This window comes from Mycothermus thermophilus (genome assembly GCF_041956435.1).
Source record: "Mycothermus thermophilus strain CBS 625.91 unplaced genomic scaffold VTJ04scaffold_2, whole genome shotgun sequence".
Taxonomy (NCBI): domain Eukaryota; kingdom Fungi; phylum Ascomycota; class Sordariomycetes; order Sordariales; family Chaetomiaceae; genus Mycothermus; species Mycothermus thermophilus.
In genome coordinates this window covers 3,685,429-3,711,854 of record NW_027191428.1, presented here as the reverse complement: position 1 = coordinate 3,711,854, position 26,426 = coordinate 3,685,429, and the positions used below count along the sequence as shown (strand labels likewise).

Genomic DNA, 26,426 nt, shown 5'->3' with positions numbered 1-26,426 from the left:
GTATCATCCAGTCTGTTGAGCTACGGAGTACATACCAGGACTTATTCTCCCACTTCGGCCGGTCGGCCGACAGAGAGGTAGATAGGTAGGTAGGTCCTACGCCGGATCAGGGCTGCGAGACTTCTCGGCCGACCGACTCTGGGATGGTTACGGTGGTGGTGGTGGTGTCGTGGGACCAGTGCCTCAGCACACCGCGGCGGACGCGACCTGGGGATCTTGCTCTTGTTCCGGACACAAATGGAAACACCATGGAGACTGGAGCACATACACGGAGGAGGACGATCGGTGGGCCGTGGATACCATCTGAGCACAAGTCAGGGAGTGTCGTACTTCTGTCGGCAGGAAAGGTTTTGGCGAAAGTTCTGGTTTGACTGGACGTGTGTACCTCGTGTGTTGTGGCAAAGTTTTGTTTCTGGAGAAACACGGGATGCGCCAATAATATGTCTTCATTGGACTTCCTCGGTTGTCGCTGTTTCCTTTCTCCCTAGCAGATCATTCTGTGAGATGAGCTGAGACGAAACCATCTCGCATCTTGCAGCGCAGCGCAGACACACACAGACTCCTGGTCAGTATCCGTCCCGGGACAAGCAGCCGGCTGGTGACATGGAGTTCAGGTTGACACAGCCAAGCCACAGGCAAGAAAGAGCGACGACAACAGCAGCATAGTTGTTTGCAAAAGGACAGACGGATGGACAGGTCGGGTCTCCGTGGGGGTCAACCTTCCTCCCCTCGTTGCACACGGTTACACATGTTCGACGGCAGGGCTTGGACACAGCAGCAGAGCAAACCCAGAGCGAGCGGGCAGAGTTGAGATAGTACCGGCATTTCTCTTGGGAAAATCCGGACCGGCACTGTCTCCCCCTTCTGCCTATTTCGTACTTCTGGTCTCGACAGAAGAGGGGACGTTTGAGTCGGTGGAGGATGTCCCGCATCTGTTCCAGGTTGTCTCTGCCATCACGGGTTCCGACAGGTCGCGAGGAAGGCGGCTCGTTGCTAGAAGGGGATCCATACTATGAATTAGTGACTTAGTACTTACTTCCAGGTCGTGTCCTCTGTATACAGTTCATGGTGTTGGTGATGAAGGTGCGCTAGTGTGGTGGCGCTATCGATCCCTCATGCGGGAGGGCGTGGAGGTGGTGGAGAGAGAGTGCAAAGGGAGAGTTTATGTTCTCAGGGTGTTGCTGGTGTCGATCTCCCTTGCTGCAACAAATGTGCTATTCCAGCTGAAGCCTGCAGAAAACAGAGTGCTAGTATACTCCATGAAATGCGGAGGCACTGGTGAGAGGAACGCCACTGCTGGTCCGGACCACGACGCCGATGCAGCAGCGGGCTGCAACAACAGCAGCACCAGCCACAAGAGCGAGCATGAACTGCTGCAAGCCTCAAAGAGGAGGGTTTGTTGTCTGTGCAAGCGTACTGAAACCAGCGATTCTGCTGCATAAAAAGGACGGCGTGGCTGAGACATACTCCGTAGTGTTTCGCAGACCCAATGAGGCGTTGTTGATCCGGGTGTGGCGGCAGATCCCTTGCCTTTCGTCAACGCCCAACACTACGGGCTGGGAATAGGGTACGGACTACGGAGATGGGAATTGTGAGATATTACAAAGGCGACATGGAGCTTGAGGACGCGTGAGATCGTGGATGGATTTGACGCGTGCATGCGTCGTGGTGGCGGTGACAACTCTACCCCGGCCGGCAGCCGGAAGTGTCGGTGTCAACTGCCGCATCATCTGATTTTGACACTTCCATGCATCACTGGGCCTTTTCAGGATGGCAGAACACGATGGCAAGTCGAGCGAGATGTTGGTGGTGGGCTTGCTATTGGCCCGGAAGCAGAGCTGGCCATCGATGACGCCTCTCAGGTCCGAAACATATTCCATCATATGTCTGTACATACATACAGGAAGACGTAGGCGACTTACTGTAAGTAGGTCGCAGAATTGGGGCGTAGCATCTGGGCCGTCTCCACCAAGCAGCCGAGACGCGTGGTGGATGGCTAGATCTAACGGGTATGGTAGCCGTTTTTGTGGCGCGTTTGCTGGAGAGAGGTGTTGGTGTTCGTGAGCTTCGCCCGATTGAAAATACTTCACAGGAGACACTCTGCTGTCTTCGTACGGAGAAGGATGGGGATTGAGGGCACAATGAACTCATCCCAAATCAGTCGTAGACAGAACAGTTCGGCTAGGTCAAGGTCTGAGCCCCGTGGCTTAGTGGCCGTTGAACTTGGTCGGAACGGAGCGTTCTTATCCAGATCAAGCATCACTTCCTGAGCGGCCCAAGCCATCGATCATGATCAGGAAAATATTACGTAGGGTTGCCTCTTTCTCTCCCCACGGACTCGACGATAAGTCGTGGCCACAAATCTCGCTGTACACGATGAAAGTGTTCTGGGAGGGAGAGAAAATTGGCTTGGCACATGCATACAGAGAACCTATGTACTGTGGTACATATATCAAGGATAACTATCAGCCGCGGGGAGAGATTGAATCAAACTATCTCCCCTGGACCTGGATAGAACTTGCTGTCAAGTTTGGTGTAATGTTATTTGCGTGGAGCCCGCCGGAGTCTAGGCTCTGATAGTTGTGAAGAACTGAATCCGTACCAATGGAACACCTTCGCTAACATCCTCGACGTTTAATCTCCTCAATCATACTCCGTAGGTCTCATGAACATTGTGAATGACAACAAGAGGTTGGAAAATGCAGCATCCCCTTGCGAATCTGCCAAACCCCCAGGATCCTCGTGCTGTAAGTCCAGGGTTGTTTTCCCTCTTTGTCCAGGGACTTGTAAGCGAGGGCAGAAGGTGAAGTGCAAAGCCGGATGTGACAGTCCAACAAGGCTCATGGCCTTCCCCACGCCATTGCAACCCCACAGCCAGAGGTTGACATATGATTGGTGCTCTTATTCAGTGGGGTCTTCCCGAGCCACACCCATGTCACGCCGGTTTGTGCGCTGATTGGACAGCGCTCTGTCGTCCCTAGACCTTGCCGCCGCCTCCTCCCACACCCATGGATCAGATACCCACACCCATGGATCAGATATCCGAGAGCTGGGTGTAAGTACCTGGGAGGCTGTTGCTTTTTCCCCCGAGATTTTCGTGGTGACAGGGTATTTTGATAACGCTGGCTAGTGTGCGGGTTCACATTTCATCCGACGAAATGATGCCAAAGAGTCGAGGTTGGATACCCCGCCCTTCGCGTCCTCTAGTGTCGGCGCTTGTTTGGGGGACAAACCAAGGAAAAGACATTGCCTGCGGGTTGAAGGGACCAGCAGGGACTGCAGCAAGTGACACATGCATCGGCTGTTACGCAAACAACAAGAACCACAACACAACAACAATGGAACACAACAGGACGTACGAAAGGCAACAGCGACGGGACACTCCGGCTCCAAAAGGCAGAATTCTGGAGGATCGAATCGATGGTTGAGAGCTTGCCTGAATCGATCGGTTTCACCTGCAGCTTCCAAGGTGAGATCCGGTGGTCACAGGTCGTGATCCCTTCCCTAAAGCCACATCTGCATGTGTTCCTTCCAGCGGGCGCACTTCGCTCGTCCTCCGTACCTTCACGCTCCGTAGAACCCCGGGCTAGGTTATCTTGGCCCATCTCCCTCCCTGCCTTTCCAAACCTGGCCAGGATCGTCCGTTGACAAACAACACTTCTCTCTTCTCCCCCTCGATGTGAACCTGGACTGGACGTATCTCCGGAGCTAAACCGCTCCCTGTTCCTTCATCATCATCCATGTCGAAAATTATCGTCATTCGGAACCTTGTCAACTCGACCTAGACCTTGTCAACTTGTCAACGGTTGTTTCTAACCAGGCCTGAAGTCCCTCTCCTCCCTCTCGACCTGCGATCTCTCCTCTTTCTCAGCGGTGAGGTGGAATGGAATCAGGTTGTCCTCGATGCTGCTAAGAATCTGAGCTCCTTTCACCCCGTACCCATTACGCCCAAGCCACGATAATCGCGAGAAGTGTTTCTTTTTGTGAAGCTGTCTTCCGACGCACTTACAGGCCGAGAGAGAGAGCCCCATTGCAAGCCTAGAACCCGGTGTACGCGTCGAGCACAGACAAAGAATCTTACCATATCAAGTGAGAACGCCGACTGCAGTCCGATTGCTGTACGCGTATGAAACAACAAGACCGACCAAGTTTTGGAGTTTGTCAGTTGACTTTGTTCGCGTTACCTGTTGAGGCAATCTCTAACCATCTTGCAGGAACCCTTCACAAGGTTTCGGGGCGTGTCTTGTTCGACCTGTGACCTTTGTTCTGCCTGTCGCGGACATTTTGGATGACACCCATAAATGCGCCGCCGTTGTCTGTCGACTTTTGTGCAACGCCCTTGTCCTGACTGTCATCGAAACCTTGTTTCTTAGAATCATCTCAAACATTTTGGAGCACAGACCCGATTGTTGTGCTTGTGACTCGACAACCAGCGACCTCGAAGTGTACCCGATCTTTTCTCAAAGGAACCGACGTCGATTACCACACGTTCCTGCCATAGAGGGCCAAGGCCTTCTCCCTCTTCCATGAAACCTTGACCAGACTCTCCCCAGCACCCATGACTGTCGATTTCGATTCGAACCGGTGAGTCGATCTAGATGTTCACACCTTGAAGCTGAATTCTAACCTTTTCTGGCAGCGGGTTCGACCGGATCACCATGGCAACAAAACTTGACAAGCTCGAGAAGCTGTTTTCCAGAAGGAAGCGGGCTGTTGATCCTCATGACCGAGCCACGAGCAAGCGGTCGGCATCTTTGGCGGGACCTGACCTTGGAACACCGATCTTTCCCCAGCCATCTTTCATCCGGCCTACATGCTCCCGCATGATGGCCAGGGAAGAAGTTGTTGTCATCCGACCGCATCCGACTCATCGGTCTAAGAGCCTGCCCGAGCCAAGCGGCCAAACCGCATCAGGTGCCACGTCTGATAGAACTGCTCGTGTTCCTGTCGTGGCTCCACGATACGTATCGGTCGGCGCCGGTGCTCCTCGCCGTGCCTCTTGCGTTTATACCGCTCGGAATCGCGACGACCCTTCCGAGGTTCTCAAGAATTTCAGTTTTCCTGCCCCCACGAACGAGCCCTCGACACCAAGGCAATCGATGTCGAGCTCCAATTCCCGGACTCGGTCGTCCTCATTATCTCTCTCCCCCAAAACTCGGGCCGATCGGAAGAGACAGTCTGCTGCGGGTGAGCCGGAACCGGCATTTACCCTTCAGAAACCGGATTTTGGACCTGAGCTTGGAGCTGGAACACGGGACCGCAAGAACTTCACCCGTGAATTTCGGTACTTAGACCCTTCGGTATGGCCCAAGCCAAAGCCTGGAGTTTCGCGAAGGCACAGCGCGCTCGTGCAGACTCCCAGCGAGCCGAACAAGAACAACAGTAATGCCACGCGCAGACCGCTCAGCCTTGTGATCCCAACCACAGAAGCCCGGCGTGTTGTTAGGAACCTCCGTCGGTCCACCAGCATGTCCAAGCTGGTCCACGCCAAGTCCCTTGATCCTGACCTTAAGGAACCGACGGTTGATGACTTCCTGGCACTCAACGACGACGATATTGCCGATGGTACCAACCATCGGTCGACATCCCGCGCTCCAACTCTCAACTCCCCCCCGCAACCAACTCCGCTCCAGTCACCGGTCTGGAAGGATCCCGTCCACCCAATGCTCACACTTTCGCCACCGATGGCTAGTCGTCCAGCCGCCACCGCTGCCATCGTGGCTGCCCAAATCGCGATCAAGTACCGCTTCAACCTGCTGTACGTCGTGAACCTCTGGCCGAGCCACATAAGCAGACCTAGTGTCTCGTCGCCATTCGACCAAGCGTGTGGGACTCGTGTCGCTCTGTCCGCTTCTCACGTACCGTTTGGGTCACTTCCATGCCCGCCCGAATCCCCCACATCTGGCTATGACAGCAGTAGCGGCAGTTCCGAGTCCCTCCGCAGCCCTGACCTCAAGATCACCGGCCGCCTGCTCGCCGCTTACGGTCTCGACTCGGTCCAGCACCCATTCCGTATTTCAGTTCCAGCTAACCTGAAGGCCCTCCGTGCCGATGACTGGCTCGAGTTCCGCAACGATAAGGCTGCACTTAATGAGTATGCAGTCGGTTACAGCCGGGCATTCTACACGGGATACCTCCCGCCGCGGGGAAGGAAGGGTTCTACAAACCAGACAGATGGCCCAGGTGACGCATTCAATGAACGCAAGTTGCCGGCCAACAGAGGGATCGTTTTCTCAGGGTTCCGCGTGGCGGATTCCCGTGGCAACCTCCCGCTCAGCAATCATACAGAACTCCAGGAGCTATATCGTGACGTTGAGGCGCTTGTTGATCTGTTGATTCTGATGCACAAGCGCCAGGGGCGCACCGCGACTGGCACCGGGTCGGGCACGCCGCGCCGCCGGGGCGTTAAGAGCCCCAACAGCCAGAAGAGCCCTTTCCCCAGTGCGAGTGAAGGACAGACGACGTTGACATCGCCCACCACCACCGCCACAATGACAGCTTGAAGATCTGAGACTGGAAAACGTGGAGGACGTGTGTTCAAATGTGTACTTTCGAGTCAGCAGTTGTGGCTGATATTATGGAACCAATTCTCTCTTGATGAGAAATTAATGAAGCAAGGAACGTCATGGATCATGACATCGAACCAGGTTATTGATGGATGGGAGAAACATGGAATTAAGGGCCTGTTTCACGGCAGGTTCTTGTTTCTAAAGACTTCGGAGCTAGTAGTCAGCTGACAAACTCAAAAATTGTGTGTACATACGATTCGAGGAACCCCAATACCAATTTCCAGGTTCTCTCGGAAAATTTCTCCAACCTAGGGGTGCATCATCTTGACAAGTCGGTCAAAATCCTCACATGGGAACAACAATCACCTGGAACTCACAACAAGGAGGAACATACAAGAATTACACGCGAGGAACAGTAAGATGTCCCCAGTGTATCCAGTTTGGATATGCTAAACTAACAAGTGAATCTGAATGGCAGTCGTCCCACCGGTCCTTATTTACCACCCTCTCTGGACCGTCGATATACAAAGGCGCTCTAGCCAAAAGAGGCGGCGCTGCCGTGAAAATGAGCCTTCTTGTCAGGCTCCATCCTCCCAGGGTCTCTCGGATGACTTGAGGAGCTCCCGGAGGAAAAATGAATTGAGAAAATGTTGGGTGGGTGTCGTGCTTTTTGGTGTTTTGCGGGACGAAAATGCTGCCGCCTATGTGTCCAACTATGTGTCCCGCGAAGCGAAGCCTTCCTGTTACTTCTTCAGATCATCGTCGAGGTGTGTTGGCCTGAAGAGAAGAAGAAAATTTGATCCAGAAGGCGCCTGTCCGAACCGTGTCAGTCGCTCCGCGGGATGAAGAAAGGAAAACAAGAAAAGGAAACAGGGAGGAAACTAACTTAAGCCTCAATGATGGTGCGGGCAGCGTTGTACATGGCGTGGAGGTCACGAGTGGCCTTGGTGCAGATGCCGTTGGGGCCAGAGCAGGAAGCCTCACGCTTGGCATCAACCTCGCGCTTGAGCTTGAGGGCGTTGCCAGAGTCGATGGCGTTGATGACGGCAGCGGCAGCGCGCTTGGCCTTCCAGCAAGCCTGGCCGACCTCAGTGCAGCGCTTGACCTGCTCGAGGGCGGTGGCGCTCTCGTCGCGCTTCCAGCAGGAGCTGCCGGTGAAGCGGGAGCAGAAGGGATCGGCCTCACGCTTCTCGGTGGACAGGGCGTCGCGCTTCCAGCACGGCTGGCCGAGGAACTTGGTGCACCAGCTGGGCTCGGCCTCACGCTTGGTCGGCTGGTCGCGGTCGGTCTTGGTGGGAGCGGCCTCCGGGTCGCGCTTCCAGCACGGCTGGCCCTGAGAGCGGGCGCACCAGCCGTTGGCCTCAGCCTCGGCCTCGGGGTGAGCCTCACGCTTCCAGCACGGCTGGCCAAGGAACTTGGTGCACCAGCTGGCCTCAGCCTCGCGCTTGGTGGGCTGGTCCTGCTCCGTCTTGCTGGGCTCGGCCTCGCGCTTCCAGCACGGCTGGCCCAAGAACTTGGTGCACCAGCTGGCCTCGGCCTCGCGCTTGGTCGGGAGGTCCTTGTCAGTCTTGCTAGGAGAGGCCTCACGCTTCCAGCACGGCTGTCCGAGGAACTTAGTGCACCAGCTGGCCTCCGCCTCACGCTTAGTGGGGGTGTCGGCCTCGGTCGGGGTGGCGATGGCGGCGTAGTAACCCTCGGGGTCGTCCTGGCTGGCGGCGATGGCGAGGGCCAGCTCGTTGAGCTGCCGGCTGGCGATGTACGAGAGCTCGTTGGAGACCTCGTCGCGGGCCGGGATACGGGCGTTGTCGCGGACGGCAACCCAGAAGGCGTGGGCAGCGCGCTTGACGGTGTGGCAGGCACCGCCCTCAACCTCGCAGTAGCGCTTGTCGTGGTCGGCGACGGCCGCCGCGTTGACGGTGGCCAGACCCGCCAGGAGGGTGATGGGAAGAGTAAACTTCATGATGAAGAAAAAAAGACTTGTCGTTGCTCGAAGGATAAAACAAACAATTGGGGGTTTTCTGATAATAAAAGACCCTATGAATTGTCGTTGGCTAGTGATGGGTGAGGAGAGGAGGAAAGAGAAGCCATGGTGGTCGAGATGATACCCTCTTATAGTCGGGAAGGTTGCTATTCAGGAGCGTTGTTTATTGTTGGAGATACTCGGCCATGTGGGTTGAACGGACAAACTGCGAAGCTGCCCACATGAGGACCCCGCATGCTCCGTCAAAGACAAACAACAAGAGACCGCCCGCTTGTCCCTGACCAGGGAGCATGAACGGAGATGTTGCAGGCGAGCAAAGAGCCATTCAGACCCCGATCGGGGTAGCAAAGTCCTCGTGGCAATGGCGGCGGCAAGCCCGGGGACAAAGTATGCCTGGTCATGGCGGGCAGAATGCATGGAACTGCGCGGCGAGACTCGTTCACCGAGTCTTCGGTCGAGGTCAGATAGTCGAGGACGTCAAGGATGCGTTGTGGTGTTTGTCTGTCGGAGGCGGTTGTAGCCCCTGAATGTGTGTTTATTCAAACCCCTTTTAGGAAGGTGTGGCGGCTTATTCAAGAAAGGGGCCTATTCAAGACCCAACTTATCCCACATGCTGGAGAAGCCAAACCATTCCGCAAACCCAGTTACCCATGAGAAACAGTGGAATGTGTTTGGGGCTTCTTTTTCCGTTTGCCTGACCCATTTTACGAAATGACGTGGCGAGTCGGGTTGAGTTCCTGGGCAGAGAGGTCTTCAGTTCCCTGCCTGCCGTCAATATACCACATGTCAGGAAAACAAAGCCATACTGAACGAAACAGAATTTTGATACTGAGTTTCTATAGTTTGTCTTTACATGGTCATTCTCAGTCTGGCTCACTTCTGTTATCACCCGGCCTGGGATCCAGGACGGAGATCAACACCCCACTCTAGACAACTGCAGGTAGCTCACCGACGAATGATGTTTCAAGACCACGTACTTCTCTTTATTTCAGCTGTTGAGGACGCCTTTCCGTCCCGTGGTATGTGCGGGTTTGAGAACTACGGGTTTTTGGCCACAGTCCTCTAACACGGTTCCGTCGGTCCCGACCTGAGCAGTTCTCGATGGCCGGTCTTGACCCACTCCAGGAATCCTCCCACCGGAGCTATCCGCAGTCTTTGAGCCGCATGCCGCTACCACGCGCCGCAAACAACGTCCTAGCTGATGTTGGATCATTTGTGCGAGGTGCTCGGACGGAATTTCCCGTTGACCAAAGAGATCAAGGCCGGTGTTGCCTGGGGAAGTGACACACTCACCACTAGATCCGCTAAGTATCGTGATTGCAAGCATATCTCCGCTTATCCCGTCGGCCTAAACTTACAACAACCAACTTTAATGAAGAAAATGGGTAATGATGAACCCAGATCCCTGATTAAGAGGCCCCATTTGTTACCATCACCACTTCAGAGGTGTAGAGTCCACTTAGCTTCATCTTTGTCCTCGTAGTCCGTACTCTCCAGGAACCTCCAGCAACCGTCGCTGTCTGACATGGGCAGCAGGGGGTGGAAGAGGTAGAGAAGGAATAGGAGGAGGTGAAGTAGGGGGTGTGACTTGGATGACCGGTAGATGTGATGAGGGAACTGAGTGTGCCTCACGTGATGCGAGCAGCTCTGTCCTCGTGGCAGCAGATTGCGGCCATGGCCGCCACTGCTCCTCGGGGAGCATCTGCTGGGATAAACTAAGGCCCGGGGTCTGAGTCAGGGGGGCAAGGAAGGCATGGCTCGAGGGCAGAGGCGGGCTTGTGAACAGCTCTCTCTCGGGGTCGTCCAGCCTAATGTGGATGATTGTGGCCTCTCCCGTAGCAAGGACGTGCCGATGGCTGCATCTCTCTGGAAAATGGCTCCCTATCGGAGGACGGTACGCCTGGTATGTCCTGCTCAGCTCATTACAAGGCTGTCTCTGTGGTCGAAACCTCTGAGAGGCATGAGAGTAACTGGTAGAGCGTGGCTTGGATGACTCCTTCCGGCGTCTAAAGCCCCGGGGGGGCCGTTGGGTAGTGCGTGAGGTGCTTCTGGGTTTCCAGTGATACGAGTCACCGAAATATGGCGTTGGGACTTGAAGGGCAAACCAACTAATCCATCCTAGCAGGGACATGGGCGCATGCTCTAGGATAGCGGATGGGTTCGACAGAGGAAGGTGGCAAGAGGGACATTATTGCTCGAGAACACAAGTAGTATTTATGTAACCAGGTTGTCTCCCATGATCGCGAAGCTGGCTTTATTTCTTTATGTTAGATTACATTCAAGCTCATTGATGTATCCAGAAGTGTCCAGTTTTATTGGAACTTTTCGATGTTTCCAACCTTTTCCATTATCCCATCATTTATGCAATACCCTTGAGAGCGCTAGGAGAGAGATGGCAACCTATTTGTTCCTAAGAACCAATGTTCCAAACCAAGGGGGACCATGCCGCTCTCTGTCACCGAAACTCAAAGTGTCTTGGGCTTCTTACGCAATAGCCGCAACAATAATGATATGTTGTGTACTAGAATTCGCGAGAATGTATCTCGCCGGCACGGGAATGAATAGACATACTTCCACCACACCACTACTGATAACGCCCCAGTTGTTGGGAGATGCAGCCAAGTCGTTAGACTGCCGTCGATCATGACTTGGCCTGCAAGGCTATTCCTACATGAACTTACTCCCGGAAGTGATATCTCATTCATTGCTCACGACTTCTTAGAGAAGACTGACATTAGGCACATATTTGTCTGTATCCAACGCTTGACTTCACCCAACGGGCCAGCACACAAACTTGGGGCTCTCTTCATCGCCCTGCCCGCCAAGCCATGCAATCCCCTGGGCAGCAACACACCCTCGGTAATATGATAAACACCTTGACTATCAAGAAAAATAATCAGGACAGGGACGCAGATCTAACTCATAAACACAGCCGGAACGCCCTACCTCTGGACAAATGCGGATTCCGGAACCACGGAGATTCACCCGGCCCCACAAGCCGGGCCGGGTGGGTCTGACCTCCGAGGTGCCGGTCTTGGCTCGGCGTGGGGATCCGCATCCTGGATATCATGACCACATCACTCTGATCTCTCACCATGTCGGAGACAACCGCGACGACAACCGCGACGAAAACCGCGGCGGCGACGGCGGCGACGGTAAGGAACGAGGTCCATGCACCGTCGCCGTCGTTAGGGCATGGGTATATAATGCCCTCTACCCCTCCTTCAAGGCACGATTTTTCTTCCCTTCCTCTTCTTCCTCCACCACACGTCTTGCCAAGGACCGCGACAGTACCTCGACATTTCCGCAGCACAGCGTCGACACTGGCTTCTCATCTTTGCTCGTGATTTTCTCCTCTTTCATCCATTACCAAGACAGAATAACATAGTTCTCACCCGCGAGGAACTTTGTCGGCGACTGGATTTCCCCAGTTGGGACGATATCCTTGACTGGCTCATGAGGGGCGCTGGTGGAGGCGCGTATGGATTTCTAAAGAGGGAGTGCCTCCAGAAATCCTCCCATATTGGGCCTGACGAGCCTGGGCTCAAGGACGAGATCGTCAGTGAGTCTGACCAGCTCGTTGTCAAGCTTCGGCTGCGCCTCGCCGAAATCGAGGCAATTCCTTACACAAACGATTTCAACCAACCGTGTACCGACGGCTGTGAGTATCCCCTTTTTCTTTCCACGTCACTGTCCTCTCCCGTGTTTGGAAGATTTTGAGACCTGTAACTGACCTTTTCCCAGGGACCAAGAAAGAAATCTACCGCCACTTCATGGTCGAAGCCCTCGCTCATGACATATACGAGAACCGAGTCGACCCCGCCAATTGGAAGAAGAGAGGGATTCATTACCTCTCAGCCAAGGAGTGGTCCTTACGTGACGGTGAGGAAGTCTGGGCCAACATGTACGACTTCACAGAAGTCATCTGCGCCAATTATCGGTATGTTTGTTCTTTTCTCACCCGATTCCATGAGCTCCTCCCACCCATGCAATCCTTGGTTCGTTCATTCTCGACTCAGGCAAACTTACCTTTATGCAATGAAAGACTGACCATTCCTCAGCGAAATTGAGCAAAAATGGGCAGAGCGCTTTTCCAACCTCTGCGGGCACGACTTCCTCCCTGGAGAGCAGCACTTGCGAAGCAAAATGAAGATCGAGTGACGGATGAGCATGCAAGGCACTGCGCCCTGGTCGGTGGATCCATGAGAAGACTCTGGCTGGATCGTCCAGAGCCAAAGTATTCCAAGGCGTTTTTGGCGTTCTGGGCGTTGGCAATGACGGCGGGGAGAGAAACGGCGGAGCTGGAAACTGGCTTCTTCAAGCTGGGTAATTGATCATAGGTCAACGTAAATTTAAATCCTGGACACCGGGCAACATTGGAAGTGGCCTGTGAAGCCGTTGAAGTTGGTCTTCGGGAGTTGTTTGGTGTCGTCAAATCAAGCCTACAGCCCCGCGTTGACTTGGGTGGAGGGTTCTTTGTCTGGTCCAACAACATGGAGGATGCCCAAGCCGCAAGCTCATGGATTCAACATGCAAATAAAGCCGAAAAGGTAACAAAATAAAAGTACAAAAATAAGAAAAAGATGTCCACAACATCTAACTTGTGCGCCAGCCGCGAATCGAACGCGGGGCTCATCGATGGCAACGATGAATTTTACCACTAAACCACTGGCGCTGGGAATGTTGATATCCACATTTAGCCGGGATACCGACTCATGAATAGGTAGGCGCTCGGAGGTGGGGATGAGGATGACCTTCCAAAGACTCCATGGCGACGACATTCTGGGTTGTTTCACAAACTGAAATCATGAGATAATAGCTGCTCATGGATCATACTTGTACGCTTACGTAGTTGCAGAGTCAGTACTGAGAAGGAACCTGATGTTTTTTGTGGTCACCTCATATCCATTATTACCTAGGAAAACATCCGCTCCTCCACAATCAAGCTCGGCAACCCCGGCCTGATATACTAACAATGTTGTACCTAATATTTCTTGCTTGAGACCCAGAACCCCCGAATGACCCAAAGACTTGGCTGGTCGTGCTCCATGCATCCTTAACCCACCAACCTAGACCCGATTCCGTGAAGCAAAAGAAGACTAGAAAGCAAATGTGCCCATCAAACCAGATGTTCGTCCTTCCCGCTGCCACACCAGGAATGTCCCCATAGGAGCACCACCGCTCAAGCCAGGTACCTGTAGGCAGGAGTATCTCCTTCGATGCGCTCGAGATATTCTCTGGTAATCAAGTCCTCGATACGGCGCTTGATGAGAGAAATTTCGGGTTGGAAGCGGCCGGCCAGCTGGCTGATGACCTCGGAGGTGAGTTGGGTGTGGGTGAGCTCCTTTCTTTGTCTGCAGGAAGGGAGAAGTTAGCCGCAAGGAAAGTTACAACGAAATGAGAAACATGGAGGGGAAAGTACTGACTTCATAATCCTCACCAACGCCGCATCAATCACATATGCCCTGGTCTCCTCATTCTTCCTCTCCGTCTCCTTTCTTTCTTGAGCATCCTCCACCCTCGACGTGCTATTCACCACCGGCGCCTTGATCTTGATGGTCTTGCTCACAAAGCTCGAGTTGAACGAGAACTTGTCCGCCGGCTTCACGCTCTTGGTCAGCGGGTCTTTGGCCAAAACCCGACTCTTTGGTGGCACCGACAACGACGCCAGGGTGCGCTGCAGGTCCGGCATTGGAATGTTAGTCTTTTGCTTGATCTCCTCCGTTGTCAAGCTCTCCCCCTCGGCGAGGTCATTGAATAGCTCCAGAACAATCATGCCGTATGTTGACACGTTGATCTCGTACCGCCGCTCCTTGCTCAGCGGACCGCTCTCCTTGCCCGGGATCTTAGGGAATATGCACTTGACATCGGCTGTGCCCGCGGTACCCAACCAAGTCAGCACACGTCCACTGCGGTCGCGCTGGTAGTAATTGTAGAAGCTGTCCTGGAGGCGCTTGATCGTGGGCGGGAAGTTGCATTCCGGCGGAGGCTCTGAGTCTTGCTGTGTGGTGACTGTTGGACGACCGAGGATGTCGGGAGGCCAATTGTTGGTGGTGAGCACGTGGATACTAAGCTCGACCCTCGCCGTGTCGGCAGCGGTTTCACCGAGGCTGCGGACATGGTCGCGGTAGCTCTCGGTAAGGTCTTTGGAAAGCTCGATATCCTTGAACATTCCCTCAAACCTGATCGTGAAAGAGTTGCCGAGTTCAGCACGCATCCTCCGCACCAACTCCTTCTCAACATGCATCTCAGACTTGTTGTGGAGCAGCCGCCGGCCCAGATGCTTCTGATAGTAGCGCTCGAAGAGGTCGCGGTCGCTGAGGTAACGGATCAGGACAATGGCTTTTTGCAGGACTGTCTCGATGTCTTCATCCGAGCGACCGCGGACACCGCGCTTCAAGCTGTCATCAATAAACAGCGATACAAATTCGGAGCTGCGGGTAAACATGTTGATGAATTCTGTGAAACTTTTCGTCACGGCGGTCTGCAGGATGAGATCGTCGTTGAAACAGACGCTCGAGAGCTTGTCGAACTTGTCCTTGAGCTGCAACACGTCCTCCACCCACTTGATGGCAGCCGCCGTTGCTTGTGCCGCTGGATTGAGCGTCTGAGCTTTGGCCTTGTCACCGCCCTCAGCATCTTCGTCAGCGCCCGCGCCAGGGGCTGTAGCGGGAACCGAGAAGTCGGTATTCTTGATGGTGTTTTCAATTTCGAGGCCCAACTCCATCACACGAGTTTGCAGACTCGCCCTTAGTGCCGCCTTGGTTTTGTCAACGCGTGAAATGAGCTGATAGAGAATCGCCAGGTCTTCGTAGCGATCGTTGTCAATCATGCTCTTGATGCCGGTGCCTTCCATGGCCAAGAAGTCACTCAGCCGAGCAGAAATCAACTCCTGGTCAACCACACTGGCGATCTTCTCCGCGGTGACAACTGAGAGAGTCGTATCGCAGCGATCCTGCTCCTCACGGAGCCGGCGTTGAGTGTGACGGAGCCAAGAGCTCGCATTACCATCTCGAAGGAGCTTCTCACACTCATTCTGGTAGAAGGATCGGCTGGCATCGAGAAAGCGGGGCTCGAACTCTGTCAGGTAGAGCTTGGTGTGGTCGAGTTCTTCATCAGTCTCGTAAAGGCTCTCGAGCATGATGGTGATTTGGCGCACGAGGTTCCTGTCGATGATGTCGCCATCACGCTCCATGTTGATGAGGTCGAGAATGACAGCAGTGACCAGGTCAAAGACCGTCAACGGCTCATCGAGGGCGTAGTCTCCGGCCACATAGTTTCGCAGTAAATAATCGCGAAACAGGCCGATAGTGGTGGCGAAGATGGACGGCAGTTTCGCATCGGCAGTGTAAGTGCGCTCCAGATACATGAGAATATCCGCTACCATGTTCATGGAGGTGTTGTGGTCTTCCCATGTGGTACGGATGCCCCGGAGGAAGCGCTCTCCAGTTTCTCGACGCTCATGGGCGCTCATGCCTGGAGAGTTCTGGAGGGCAACATTGATCAGGTTGCCGGTGATGAGATTGACGACTCCAGGCAGGATATGGTCACGAAACCAAGCCTCCTCGAAGGATTTGACATTGTCGTAAAGTTGCTGGCCCTTCCTGTGCAGCACGATTTTGTACGAGGCACGGTATAAGTTCTCGAAGGAAAGCTGGGTCGCATCTTTGTTGTGAATATCGGTCAAGGCACCCTTGAGAAGTTCCCAACAAGGTTCGAATTCGCTCTTATCCCGGCCCATAACCGGCTATGAGGTTCGTCAGCCATAACTGCCTGCGACCACTGACCGCAACCACTCTAGATGGAAGGGGAAAATGAAGGCACCCCCGAGAGCGGCAATTCAATAAAAAGGCAAAAAGCATACCTTGCGAATGGGTCTAATTTTGTTCGGCCTGGAAGCCATGGTGGAAACAGTCTCCTACAAACTGACTACAAGAGGACCGTAACCTGCTTGGTGATGCTGCGCTAAAGTGGTGGTGGTAGGGTTGTTGTCAAGTGACCCGGAATGAACGCCAAGACAAGATCGATGTCCCCAGCCGGAAGAGCCCAAATCTGAAGATCCCGAGTTGAAGAACAAAAGATTTAGATTGGGGGCTGAACACCGGATATTGAGGTACTTGGTAGATTCAGGGCCGATGATGACGAGAGAAGTGGATCAGGTCTGAGATGTTGTTGACCAGAGGCCCGATTATGTAGCCTGGTCTGAAGAAGAGGTATGGGGGTTTGCATGAGACGTCAAGCAGGAGATGGGTGCTTCGTTGTCATTGCCTCCAGGTGTCTGTGTCCAAGGCCAACGAAACAATGAAACGTTGGAACACACCACTTTCGGAGGCTTTGTTTTCTGACGTCGTCAAGATTGGGCACTACAGACCTCGAGTTTGTTCGGCGTTGTTCTCCATTTGTATCCGGCAACGGGCAACAGCCTCGTGAGGACGAAAGCTCCAGATCGAGTGCAGAGAGACCCACCATCGAGCTGCCTGGCCAGGGAGCTTCAGCCCCACTCTTTGATGCTTGCCCCTCCAACCTGGAACCGGGGAAGACCACGGTGTTATCGATAAGGTTTTTGGTCTCTGACATCAATCCAGAGACCGTCCAGATTGCCATCGACGAAAAACTTTTGAAAGCACGTACAACCGAAGTCAAGCCCCTGCATCAAATCACAGCTGCTTGAACAACCAACTATCCGAGGCCATCTCCCATACTCAATCCCGTGGCATCCGGCTTCCTTCAACCAGCTTGACTTCCAGCATGGCATCCAACCGGGTCTTCACCTCAATATCGACCACCGTCTCCCGGTTATGTGCCTCTAGGACACCCACCCTCCAGGCCTTGACACGTCCACGTCGCGCTCCTCTTCCGTCCACCGCTCTCACACCCGCATCGGTCCGCCTAGCCCACGCCATCCCTCGTCCGCGCAAGTCCTCCTCCTCCCCGTTTGCGCCATCACAGCCCTCTTCATCCTCCCCGCAACCCCAAGAGCAACAACAACAACAATCAGACGCCCCCGCGGCCACCACTCCCTCACCTCCACCAAAACACCTACAACCCCATTACGAACTCACCTTCACCTGCAACCCGTGCGGCCACCGCAGCCGGCACCGTGTGAGCAAGCACGGCTACCACAAGGGGACCGTGCTCATCGCTTGCCCGTCATGTCGCGCGCGGCACGTCATCAGCGACCATCTCAAGATATTTGGCGATAAGGCCATGACCGTTGAAGACCTTTTACGGGAGAGGGGGGAGGCCGTCAAGCGCGGGATATTGCAGCCGATCGAGGAGAACGCGGAAGAGGTGGTGGAGGTGTGGGATGACGGGACGGTCACTGAGCGCGAGCCGTTTCCCGAACCGGCGCCCAGGGTGCCGAAGGAGGAGGATAATCTGCCGCCGGGAGCGACGTTTAAGACGGTGAGGGCAGGGGAGGCGAAGAAAGAGGAGTGAGTAGATTGGCGGAAGCTGGTGGAAACGGGCTGGTGACACGTGGTGCTTGCATTGGGGTGAAGATGAAAGTTCCATTCTTGCATCTCGCCTGTGACGATGTTGTAACTGTAAGATATGGTGTGGCGGGCGGCATGATTCATGATAGACATGACAGTATCTCGGCGACATAGCAATTTGGGTTCAGGAGTTGGCGGATGAAGGATAGAATCAAACAAGCGCTTGGCATATTATGTCCTTTGTATATCGATTTTGTCTATGTACATTCCACCTTTCCATATTTTCTCATATCTTGTCGTATCGCCGGCTCCATTACGACTGGAATATCCTCCTTTGTTCCCTCTGCTCCCGACCCCGAGCTTTCCTCTTCTCTTTCTTCTTCTCCAGCTTCTTCCTCTTCTCCCTGCCGTACTTGTCTGGCGCTGTCAGCGCCTCGATCTTGCGTTTCGTCGACCGCTGTTGCCTCTTCTCGCGCACCAGTTCGCCCACCGCCACCAACGCCCGCGAGTACTCAGCGCTTCCGAGCCTCCTCTGGAGCAATTCCATGATCAATTGTGCCTTGGCTTTCAGCGCTTCATACCGCTCTTTGAAGATGTCGTTAAGCGAGAAAGGCGCCTTGATGGAAGGGTCCGTGAGGTTGCGCAGCGGGCGCAGGATGGTCTTGGCTGACGCCAGCACGGTTTCGACGGCGGTCTTGGAGACAAAGGTTTCCAGCAGGTCCATGGCAGCCAGTTTGCTGACCAGCACCTCCGCTTTGGGCTGCCGCTCCTTGCGGATGATAGACGCCAGCTTCCAGAAGAGATACTTGGTATCGGCACGACGGCGACCCGACTCCTTCGCGCCGTTGGCCTCGTCTTCTTCAGCCTCATCGCCCTCTTCCTCTTCCTGGCCGTTCTCCATCTTCTTTCCGGACTCGAGGAACCCGCCCAAAAACAGAACCACCTGTGACGCTTCCTGAGCGAGCCCTTCATCCACCTCCGGCGCTGACAGGATCCCAAGGGCCAGTCGGGTCAGGTCGCTGACGTCATCGCTGTCAAGCTCCAGCCCATGCGACCCAGCCATTGGCAGCGTCTGGCCCTTGGCTGCGTTGCGCGCAAAGTCGGCGAGGTACATGCTGAGCAACTTGATAGCTGTGAGTTTGACCGTGTCGTTGGAGTGGGCAAGACAAGCCTGGACCTCGGTCCAAAGCTGGGTCGAATCGGCTGCGAGCACGCGTTGTGGGTGTCGCTGAACCAGGATTTGCAGAGTACCGAGAGCGATATTGGCCAGCTCCCAATCTGCCTCAAGCGCTTCCTCGCTATCAAGTACTTCGAGCACCTTTGCCAGAACAAGCCCGACGTCCTTGTTATCGTTGGCGCTCGGCTCGCGGCCGTCGAAGTAAAGGCCAAACGCACGGAGTCCGAGCTTCAGTACGTCGGTCTTCACGTCCTTCCCGATCCAAGGACGCATCAACGCCAGGAATTTGGCCAGCCGCTCACGGTCGGCGACACGGAAGCACTCCTTGACCAACTCTCCGGCCGCAAGGCGGCACTTTTCGCTGTCGTCGTTCGCCAGTGTGAGCATGAGCGGGACGAAGCACGTAGCCGCCACCTCCTGGGCAAACTCGTCGGCTGACTTCTTGAGCAAGAGGTGAATTACCTCCATGACCGATAGGCGGCCGCCTTCGCGGTCGTAGCTGAGGTTGGCGACGATGAATTTGAGTTGTTTCTCCCACCGGTTGCGCTTCTGCGGGTACTCGCGAAGGAACTGGAAGAAGGCGCCGCGCGCCAGGTCCCGCGTGTCCTTGTCATCGTTGGTGATCATAATGGTGCCGACGTGGTCAAGCGTGTCATAGACAGATGCAGCTTCGAGCTTGCGGTCGAGCACCGCGCGCAGGAAGTTGAACGAAATGTGCCGGTACATCGGCTCTGTCAGGTCATCCTTGAGCTTGCTGAGCAGCATGTCCAAAGCCGCATCCCGCATCGGAATCTCCCGACGATCCCTCAAGATGACCGAAATCAGCTTGAGAGCCGACTGAGCCAATTCTGTTGTCGTTGTCGGCGACAATGAGATGGTTTTAATAGCCTCCTTGTGCGCCACCTTGTAAAGGCTGCTGAGGTCGTTGTTCTTGAACGGCACCTTGGTGATCACAGTAAGGAGCTTAAAGGCGGCCACCTTGACCTCCTCTTCAACTGACAGGACGGCGTCGCCCAACATCGGGAGGAACCCAGCGAGGTTGCTTGCCGTGCGGAGATGGTCGTGTTTTTTCAGGACCGCCCGCAGCACCTCGATGGCGAACCGGATGAGCTTGTACGTGTGCTTGGCGGTCACAGCACCGTCGCTTTTCCTCGCCGCTCTCTGGACGAGGTATCGCTTGAGTCGGGGATCGATCTTTGGCTGCTCCTCGGGCTTCTGGCTCTTGTACACCTCTTGAACTACTTCGTAACAAAAGACCAGGACGTCCTGCGACGCAGCCGCTGGGTTCTCGAGTAGACCCTTGGTAATGCGGGTCAGGAGTTCATCGATCTTGCGCACCGTGCGCAAGTCAATTTTTTCCATGAGAAGGGACTGGAGCGGCATGGTAAGATCTCCGAGGCGCGTGATGGACGCTGTCCGGGCGATGAGCTCCATGGAATCTTGGCTCTTGCTGCTCTTGACCTCCTTCATCTGGCTAACATAACCTTCGGCATCCTTCTCTTGGCCCACCACCCCGAAAATGTCATCCATGATGACGGCCACGATGGACGGGAGGCAGTAATCGAGAGCTCCCTGCGGGAACGCTGGGATGGTAGCCAGAAGAATGGAGTGTAGCGTATATGAAAGGACGTGCAGCTGATGGCCGCGAAGCAGCGCTCCTCGCAGTTCCTTGAGGATGAACTCGAACTTGTCTGGCCCGAGAATCCCTGCCACCTTGGCCAACGTGTCGCGAGCCATCTCGCGCGATTCCCACGACTTGCTACGGAGGATGTGCGCGATGTCCGTGAGAACGCCAGGAAGCTTCTCGTGGAGGAGGTTGCTTGGGAGCAATGTCAAGAGTTTGGCGATAATGACACCCACGGGAACTCGGGCGCTGACGGTCGTCTCGTCCTTCTCATGGATGTACTTCAGCAGTGTCGGCAAGAAGCCGTTGACGATTTCGGCCCCAAGCTTCTCTTGATCCGGCAGCGTTTTTGCTAGCCGGCGCTGGCTTGGAGCTGCCACCTCGCCATCGACATCCATAACATCTTGGGTGGCTGGGGTGACCGCCGCGCGCAGCGCGTCCACCTCCTTCTCCAACAAGCGAATGACACGCTTGCTCCAGTCTGGCTTGGATTCGACGTACGAAACGAATCGTCGGAGAATCGCCCGATACTGCTGCCACTCCAACGACGCCGTCAAAGCCGCAATGGTATTGGTCGCCTGAGCACTCAGGCCGTGGTCGTCACCACCCTCAGGGCGGTCAAAGATGAAGTGCTCAAAGAGGGGGATGAAGAACTGGCTGATGTGCTTGCTGCGCAGCTCACTCTTATTATTTGCATCTTCTAGTAGTCGAAGGGCCTGGAGCTGCCTCGACACTGCTGGGCTTAGGATATGGAAGAAAAATGCATCCTCAGATTCGTCAGACTCGGGGATCAACGGAGTGAGGTCGGAAACCGGAGTCCATTGCGGCAGGTGGGAAACGAGGAAGCCAAACAGGCGCAAGATCTCGCGGCGAACTGTTTCAGACGGATTCCTCGCTCCGGCGTAGATTGCCGGGAGGATGACATCCGAGAGAACATCGGTGAAAGCGGCTTGCTGGTCGCTCTCCCACGCTGACTCGGCAGCGGACACAAATTTGCACAACCCATCTGACGAGTTGGATGCCAGAACACCAAACTCTTCATCCTGCTGGATATAGTAGAGGAGGTTGTGTACAAGGGGCATCCATTGATCGATCGTGAACGGCGTCTCGCGATCTTTGGTGATGGTGGTGAAGGCCGCAAGCCGGGTGTTGTAATCGGGCTCGTCCAGGCGCTCGGCAACATAGGCATTGAGATCGCGGCAAATGTCGGCCACTTCCTGCGCCCACGGCTCCCGCGAAGCGAACTCCTCCAGCACTTCGGCCAGCGTCTGCCGGTTTTGCTTGTCCTTGAAGAACCCAAAGAGGGAGGAGAGCGTGGCGTAGACGTTGCGCTTGAGCTGGGCGTTGCTCTGGACATCCTCCAACACGATGAATTGCTTCAGAATCAGCAATATCGATCCTTTAACCTTGGGATTGACTTTCCGCAGAGGCTGGTTGAGCAAGAACGTGACAATCTCTACCATCTCCGGGACGCTGCTCGACTTCTCCACGATTGGCGCGAGCGCTACAACAGTGTCGACAGCCGTGGCCAACAGCTCACGACCAATTTCGGGCTGGTCGCGGAGGAGGCTGCTGATGCTCCTCAAGATGAGGTCAATGTGAGGGTCGAGCAGGGTCGTCTTGATCTGCTCCACGCCCTTTGATTCTTCGCTTGGTTGCGCGAGCTTGACCAGACTCTGAAGTATGTCAAGAGCGAAGATCTTGACTTCGTCCCTGGCCTTTTCGATGCCGAGGGTCTCCAGAATCTTGGGAAGAATTCTTGAGTCAACGGCGAGGAACAATGCCGTCTTCGCCAGTCCAGCCCAGGTACCCAGCAACTTCCAGATGCCTGAGACACCCTGCGTCGTTTCCACGGGGAGCTTCTCGATGCGTGGGCTCACGATCTCCTTGACCAGGATCTCCCGGTATGGTGTCCAGTCGAACTCCTCGCCATTCTGGATGAGCTTGCACAAGCACTTGAGGCCTGTCGTCCTCACGACCCTGTACAACGACGCATCCCGAATCTCGGTTTCTTCGGCATCTGCCTCGTCGGACCGACCACCCAGATGCCGACAGGCGTAGATCAAGCAGTACAAGACTGCGTTGACAAGCGTCTCCATGTACATCGAAATGCTTGTCCCGAGCTCGTTGATGACGGCTTCGACCATGTTGAGAAGACCGACTTGTTTCCGAGGAGGCAACGCCTCGTGCTTGAACAGGCTCTCGCGGAGGGCCTGGCCATCCAGAACGCGGATGCCTTTGAGTTCACCTACCGCGATGTCCAGGAAGCTACCCATGTCTTGAACATTGAGTTGCCGGATAATAGCCAGGCGAGTTGCATGCAACCCGTGACGGCCACTGGCAACACCCTTTTTTGCGATGGCGCGGCCGTAGAGAAGGTGAAGCAGGACTGGAATGGCCTCCTTCCGGTGTTCGGGCTTGATCTGGTCATCTCCTTGGAAGAGGACGGTAAGCTCGTTCTTGAACCTAGCCTCGTCCAGGAGATATTCCAGATGTTCTTGGTAGGGCTTGACAGCATCGCTCTTCCAGGTGAGGATTGATTTCAGGGCCAGCTTTTGTACCTCGGCGTCACCATTTGCCAGAAGCTTCAGCATACACTGATAGACTCTCTGGCTCTGGTAGAGCACCCTCGGGTTGTTGAACTGGGAAAACACCCCGATGAGGGCCTTCCTGTCTGGGAGAGACCAACCTCCTTCGGCTGAATCATCCGAGCTTTCCTCATCTTCTTCCTCTGGCGCCACCTGGGCGACATCAGCAAAGGAGAAGAGGTAAGGAACCAGCCTCCTGGATCGCTTTTCTGCCACGAAGGGAAGCGCATTGAAGGCTTTGAGGGCTTTGCTGCGCGCCTGAGTGGGACAAGAATCGACAATTCTCTGTCCCTCCTCGAATGTCCCAAGCATCTCCTGAGCGGGGTTGCTCAGCACGTTGCCAGTAGCAGATGCGGTCTCGTGAAGTGACATGAGGTTGAGGCACTCAAAGTTTGTCAAAGCCTTGTGGCTGTCTTCGGCTGGCGGCTTGTACGGGCCTGACCACTGTGGTGATGGGACGTCTAGCCATTCGAACGCGATATCCGCCAACGCTTCTTCTCCGGCCTTGACTTCTGCCACCTTCTTCATGGCCTCAACGGCGTCATCCCAAACTGGGGCCAGCGGAACCGTTGTCATGCCAAACAGGAAGGAAGGAACGGCGCGGATCAACCACGAGTCCTGGCTGATGTGCGAATAGATTTGTCCAAGCTTGCGAAGGTGAACAGCGATCGTCCGCACGCTCTGCAGGTTCAGGGGTAACTCCTCGATCTGGATCATGGTCTCCAAGGCCGCATTGGAATCGGGTGTAAAGTCCAGAACTTCGAGAATCCTCAGGGAGGCAAGCCTAAGCTCATGGGACGGGGTGGACAGATTCTCGGTCAGGCACTTGATCAGAGGGTCCTCTTCCTCGCCAGGACTGTCGTTGGAAGCTGAGTCAGGGGACTTTCCTTTCGCAGCGACCTCCTTCTCATACTCCAGCAGGGCCTCCAAAAACGCGGGAGACCGGCAGAACCGTGGGGCAGCGGCACGTAGAAGGGGCGCCAGAGTCAAATCAATCGACCCGGCTGCTGCGCTCATGCGGAGATAGGCGCGGAACCCATCGCTGACGATAAAGTTTGCCTCATCAGTAGGCAGCGAGGAGGACGGACGCAGCGCCAGCTTCAGTTTCTTCAGCAAAACCTCGGCTATCCTCGCGTTGGTCGAGGGATGGACCGTCGTCGATTGCAATATCCGCAGGCGCGCCGAGTACTTGGGCAAGCATTTGTCTCTCCAGGTCTCCGGGTCCTTGCCGAATCCCCAACTCTCAGGGAATGGTGTGTCTTCCAGCCGGACAAATTTGCTAACAATCTGGTCCTGCCAAGATTGTGGGAGCTGGAAGGTCTCCTTCCCTCCAGGGGCTGGGAGCCCACCAGCTTGTACCATGCGTGGCAAGATGACGCAAAGGATATCTTCGTTGGCGTCTTGGGACCAGTGCGCGACGATGAACCTATACCGGTTAGTGTATGTCGCTAGAGTCAAAGGGTCATTGTCTCATACTTTTGGAAGTCTTTCAGGAACAGACTGCGAAACTTCTCGGGGTTCAGATCAGCCAGATAAGAGCAGAAGAGGATGTACCAATTCATGAGCGGCTCTTTGGCGATAGTAGCGTTGAACGAGGAGAGTACTGGGATGAGAGCGTCGATCGGAGCGCGGTCCCACACGATGGCGGTGTTGACAATGATCCGTTGCCATACCCGAGACGGGTCGATGGCTTGCACTTGTTCCTTCTGGGACGAAAATGACGCCAGGATCTGGGAAAGGGCCTTGGTGAATGAGGCCCAGTCATGGATTCGAGTTCCCTTCCGTACGCCAGCCATGACGCCCAAGACCTGGATGAACAAGGCCGAAGTCTGTGTCGCCGAAGTGGCTTCCTCAACCACTCTCGTCTCCAACAGCTTGAATGTGTCCACATTGGTGTGGTGGATGACACTCGTGAGAACCCCAGAGCACACTTGCGTCCAAACCATCTGACCTTCCAGCCTCAGCTCCTCCTCGGGCACCTGGCGCAGGATGGCAGCAAGCGTCTCAGACCCAGTCGAGTGCACACCCTCGCCAACACCCTTGATAGCCTCGGCAAACATAGTCATGATGCCTTGACTATACAAGTCAAATTGTTTGTGGCCAACCATACTTTGAAGATCCTTCCTGACGTGCTCGACGAAAAGCGGGAGCGCCTTGTCCTTGTGGCTTGGGGCGGCGGCCTTCTTAACGAGGAAGCTCATGGCCTCGGCTGCGAAGCGTGCGATATGCCCAGGATTCCTCGCCTTGCCCATGAGAGGGGCCACCACGTCGTAGGTCGGTCGGAGGTCCGGAACGAGGAGTCGAGAAAGGTACTTGAAAAGGAAGGCCAGTGCCGCAAAGGTCCACTCGATGACCTCGACATCGTGCACCTTGCTGGCGAGATCGATTATTAGGGCGAGAGCGCGAGGGTAGTGCTTCTCGAAGCGAACACCGAGGTCGTGGGCAAATGCCGTCAAAAGGTCCAACAGTGGTTCGAGGGCTTCCTTCTCATGGCGGGCAATGGACTCGGCCAAGAGGTCCATGATGCGGTCCTCATGATAAAGGATCTGGGCGAGCGACTCGGTAAGAGGGTTGACCTCCCTCTTGAAGGCCATGTAAGGCCGGGAGATATTAAGCTCAGCCCATTTGTCCAAGCCATTTCGGAGGTATGATGTTGTTGCGGAGAGATCTTCAGCTTCGAGGTCATGTCTTCGCACCTTGCGAAGCGGATCGAGGGAATGGAGTTTCGAGATCTTCTGGCTGAAGGATTCCCATCGGTGATTTTTCTGATGGGGGGTCTTCTTAGACCCCCGCGAGGTTTTCACGATACGGCCGGACGTAGCGGAGGGCATGGCGACGGCGGGGACGTCCGATTGCCGTTGGAATTGTGGTGTGAAGGAGTGGAAGGGTTCATCGACTGCCCCAAACCTGCGACAGACCAACGCGATGCAGAAGACGGGCCAAAATTATTTGCGATAAGCAGTCCGATAAGAGTGAGTGAGGCATATGTGGAGACAGCTATGGGGCGCCAAGACCTCGGCCGATAGGTGCTTGAGCCTTTCGCGCAGGCACGTGACTCCCCTAAACGACAACCTTGATGACAACGACGACGGCGACGGCGACGATGATGGGGT

The 26,426-nt window shown here is 55.0% G+C and overlaps 7 protein-coding genes and 1 non-coding gene across 8 annotated transcripts; 3 read left to right on the top strand and 5 right to left on the bottom strand.

Moving 5' to 3' along the window:
- Window positions 1–106: 106 nt before the first annotated feature.
- VTJ04DRAFT_3522 (uncharacterized protein) lies at window positions 107–1,067 on the bottom strand (the record flags this gene model as incomplete). Its single annotated transcript, XM_069361432.1, has 2 exons — window positions 107–303; window positions 1,037–1,067. 2 exons carry the CDS (start codon window positions 1,065–1,067, stop codon window positions 107–109), a joined length of 228 nt encoding a protein of 75 aa, XP_069222043.1.
- Window positions 1,068–4,558: 3,491 nt separating this feature from the next.
- Window positions 4,559–6,503, top strand: VTJ04DRAFT_3521 (uncharacterized protein; the record flags this gene model as incomplete). Its single annotated transcript, XM_069361431.1, has 2 exons — window positions 4,559–4,584; window positions 4,640–6,503. 2 exons carry the CDS (start codon window positions 4,559–4,561, stop codon window positions 6,501–6,503), a joined length of 1,890 nt encoding a protein of 629 aa, XP_069222042.1.
- An 892-nt stretch (window positions 6,504–7,395) lies between these two features.
- On the bottom strand, window positions 7,396–8,469 carry VTJ04DRAFT_3520 (uncharacterized protein; the record flags this gene model as incomplete). The annotated part of the gene is made up of 1 exon (XM_069361430.1): window positions 7,396–8,469. One exon carries the CDS (start codon window positions 8,467–8,469, stop codon window positions 7,396–7,398), a length of 1,074 nt encoding a protein of 357 aa, XP_069222041.1.
- A 2,977-nt stretch (window positions 8,470–11,446) lies between these two features.
- On the top strand, window positions 11,447–12,651 carry VTJ04DRAFT_3519 (uncharacterized protein; the record flags this gene model as incomplete). Its single annotated transcript, XM_069361428.1, has 4 exons — window positions 11,447–11,829; window positions 11,922–12,151; window positions 12,235–12,430; window positions 12,552–12,651. The coding sequence occupies 4 exons, from the start codon at window positions 11,447–11,449 to the stop codon at window positions 12,649–12,651; spliced, it is 909 nt and encodes a 302-aa protein (XP_069222040.1).
- Window positions 12,652–13,094: 443 nt separating this feature from the next.
- On the bottom strand, window positions 13,095–13,165 carry VTJ04DRAFT_t29. Its single transcript has one exon. It is a non-coding gene; the product is annotated as a tRNA-Gly (tRNA).
- Window positions 13,166–13,672: 507 nt separating this feature from the next.
- Window positions 13,673–16,393, bottom strand: VTJ04DRAFT_3518 (uncharacterized protein; the record flags this gene model as incomplete). The annotated part of the gene is made up of 3 exons (XM_069361427.1): window positions 13,673–13,844; window positions 13,917–16,237; window positions 16,355–16,393. 3 exons carry the CDS (start codon window positions 16,391–16,393, stop codon window positions 13,673–13,675), a joined length of 2,532 nt encoding a protein of 843 aa, XP_069222039.1.
- Window positions 16,394–17,238: 845 nt separating this feature from the next.
- Window positions 17,239–17,928, top strand: VTJ04DRAFT_3517 (uncharacterized protein; the record flags this gene model as incomplete). The annotated part of the gene is made up of 1 exon (XM_069361426.1): window positions 17,239–17,928. One exon carries the CDS (start codon window positions 17,239–17,241, stop codon window positions 17,926–17,928), a length of 690 nt encoding a protein of 229 aa, XP_069222038.1.
- Window positions 17,929–18,237: 309 nt separating this feature from the next.
- Window positions 18,238–26,144, bottom strand: VTJ04DRAFT_3516 (uncharacterized protein; the record flags this gene model as incomplete). Its single annotated transcript, XM_069361425.1, has 2 exons — window positions 18,238–24,739; window positions 24,790–26,144. 2 exons carry the CDS (start codon window positions 26,142–26,144, stop codon window positions 18,238–18,240), a joined length of 7,857 nt encoding a protein of 2,618 aa, XP_069222037.1.
- Window positions 26,145–26,426: the final 282 nt, after the last annotated feature.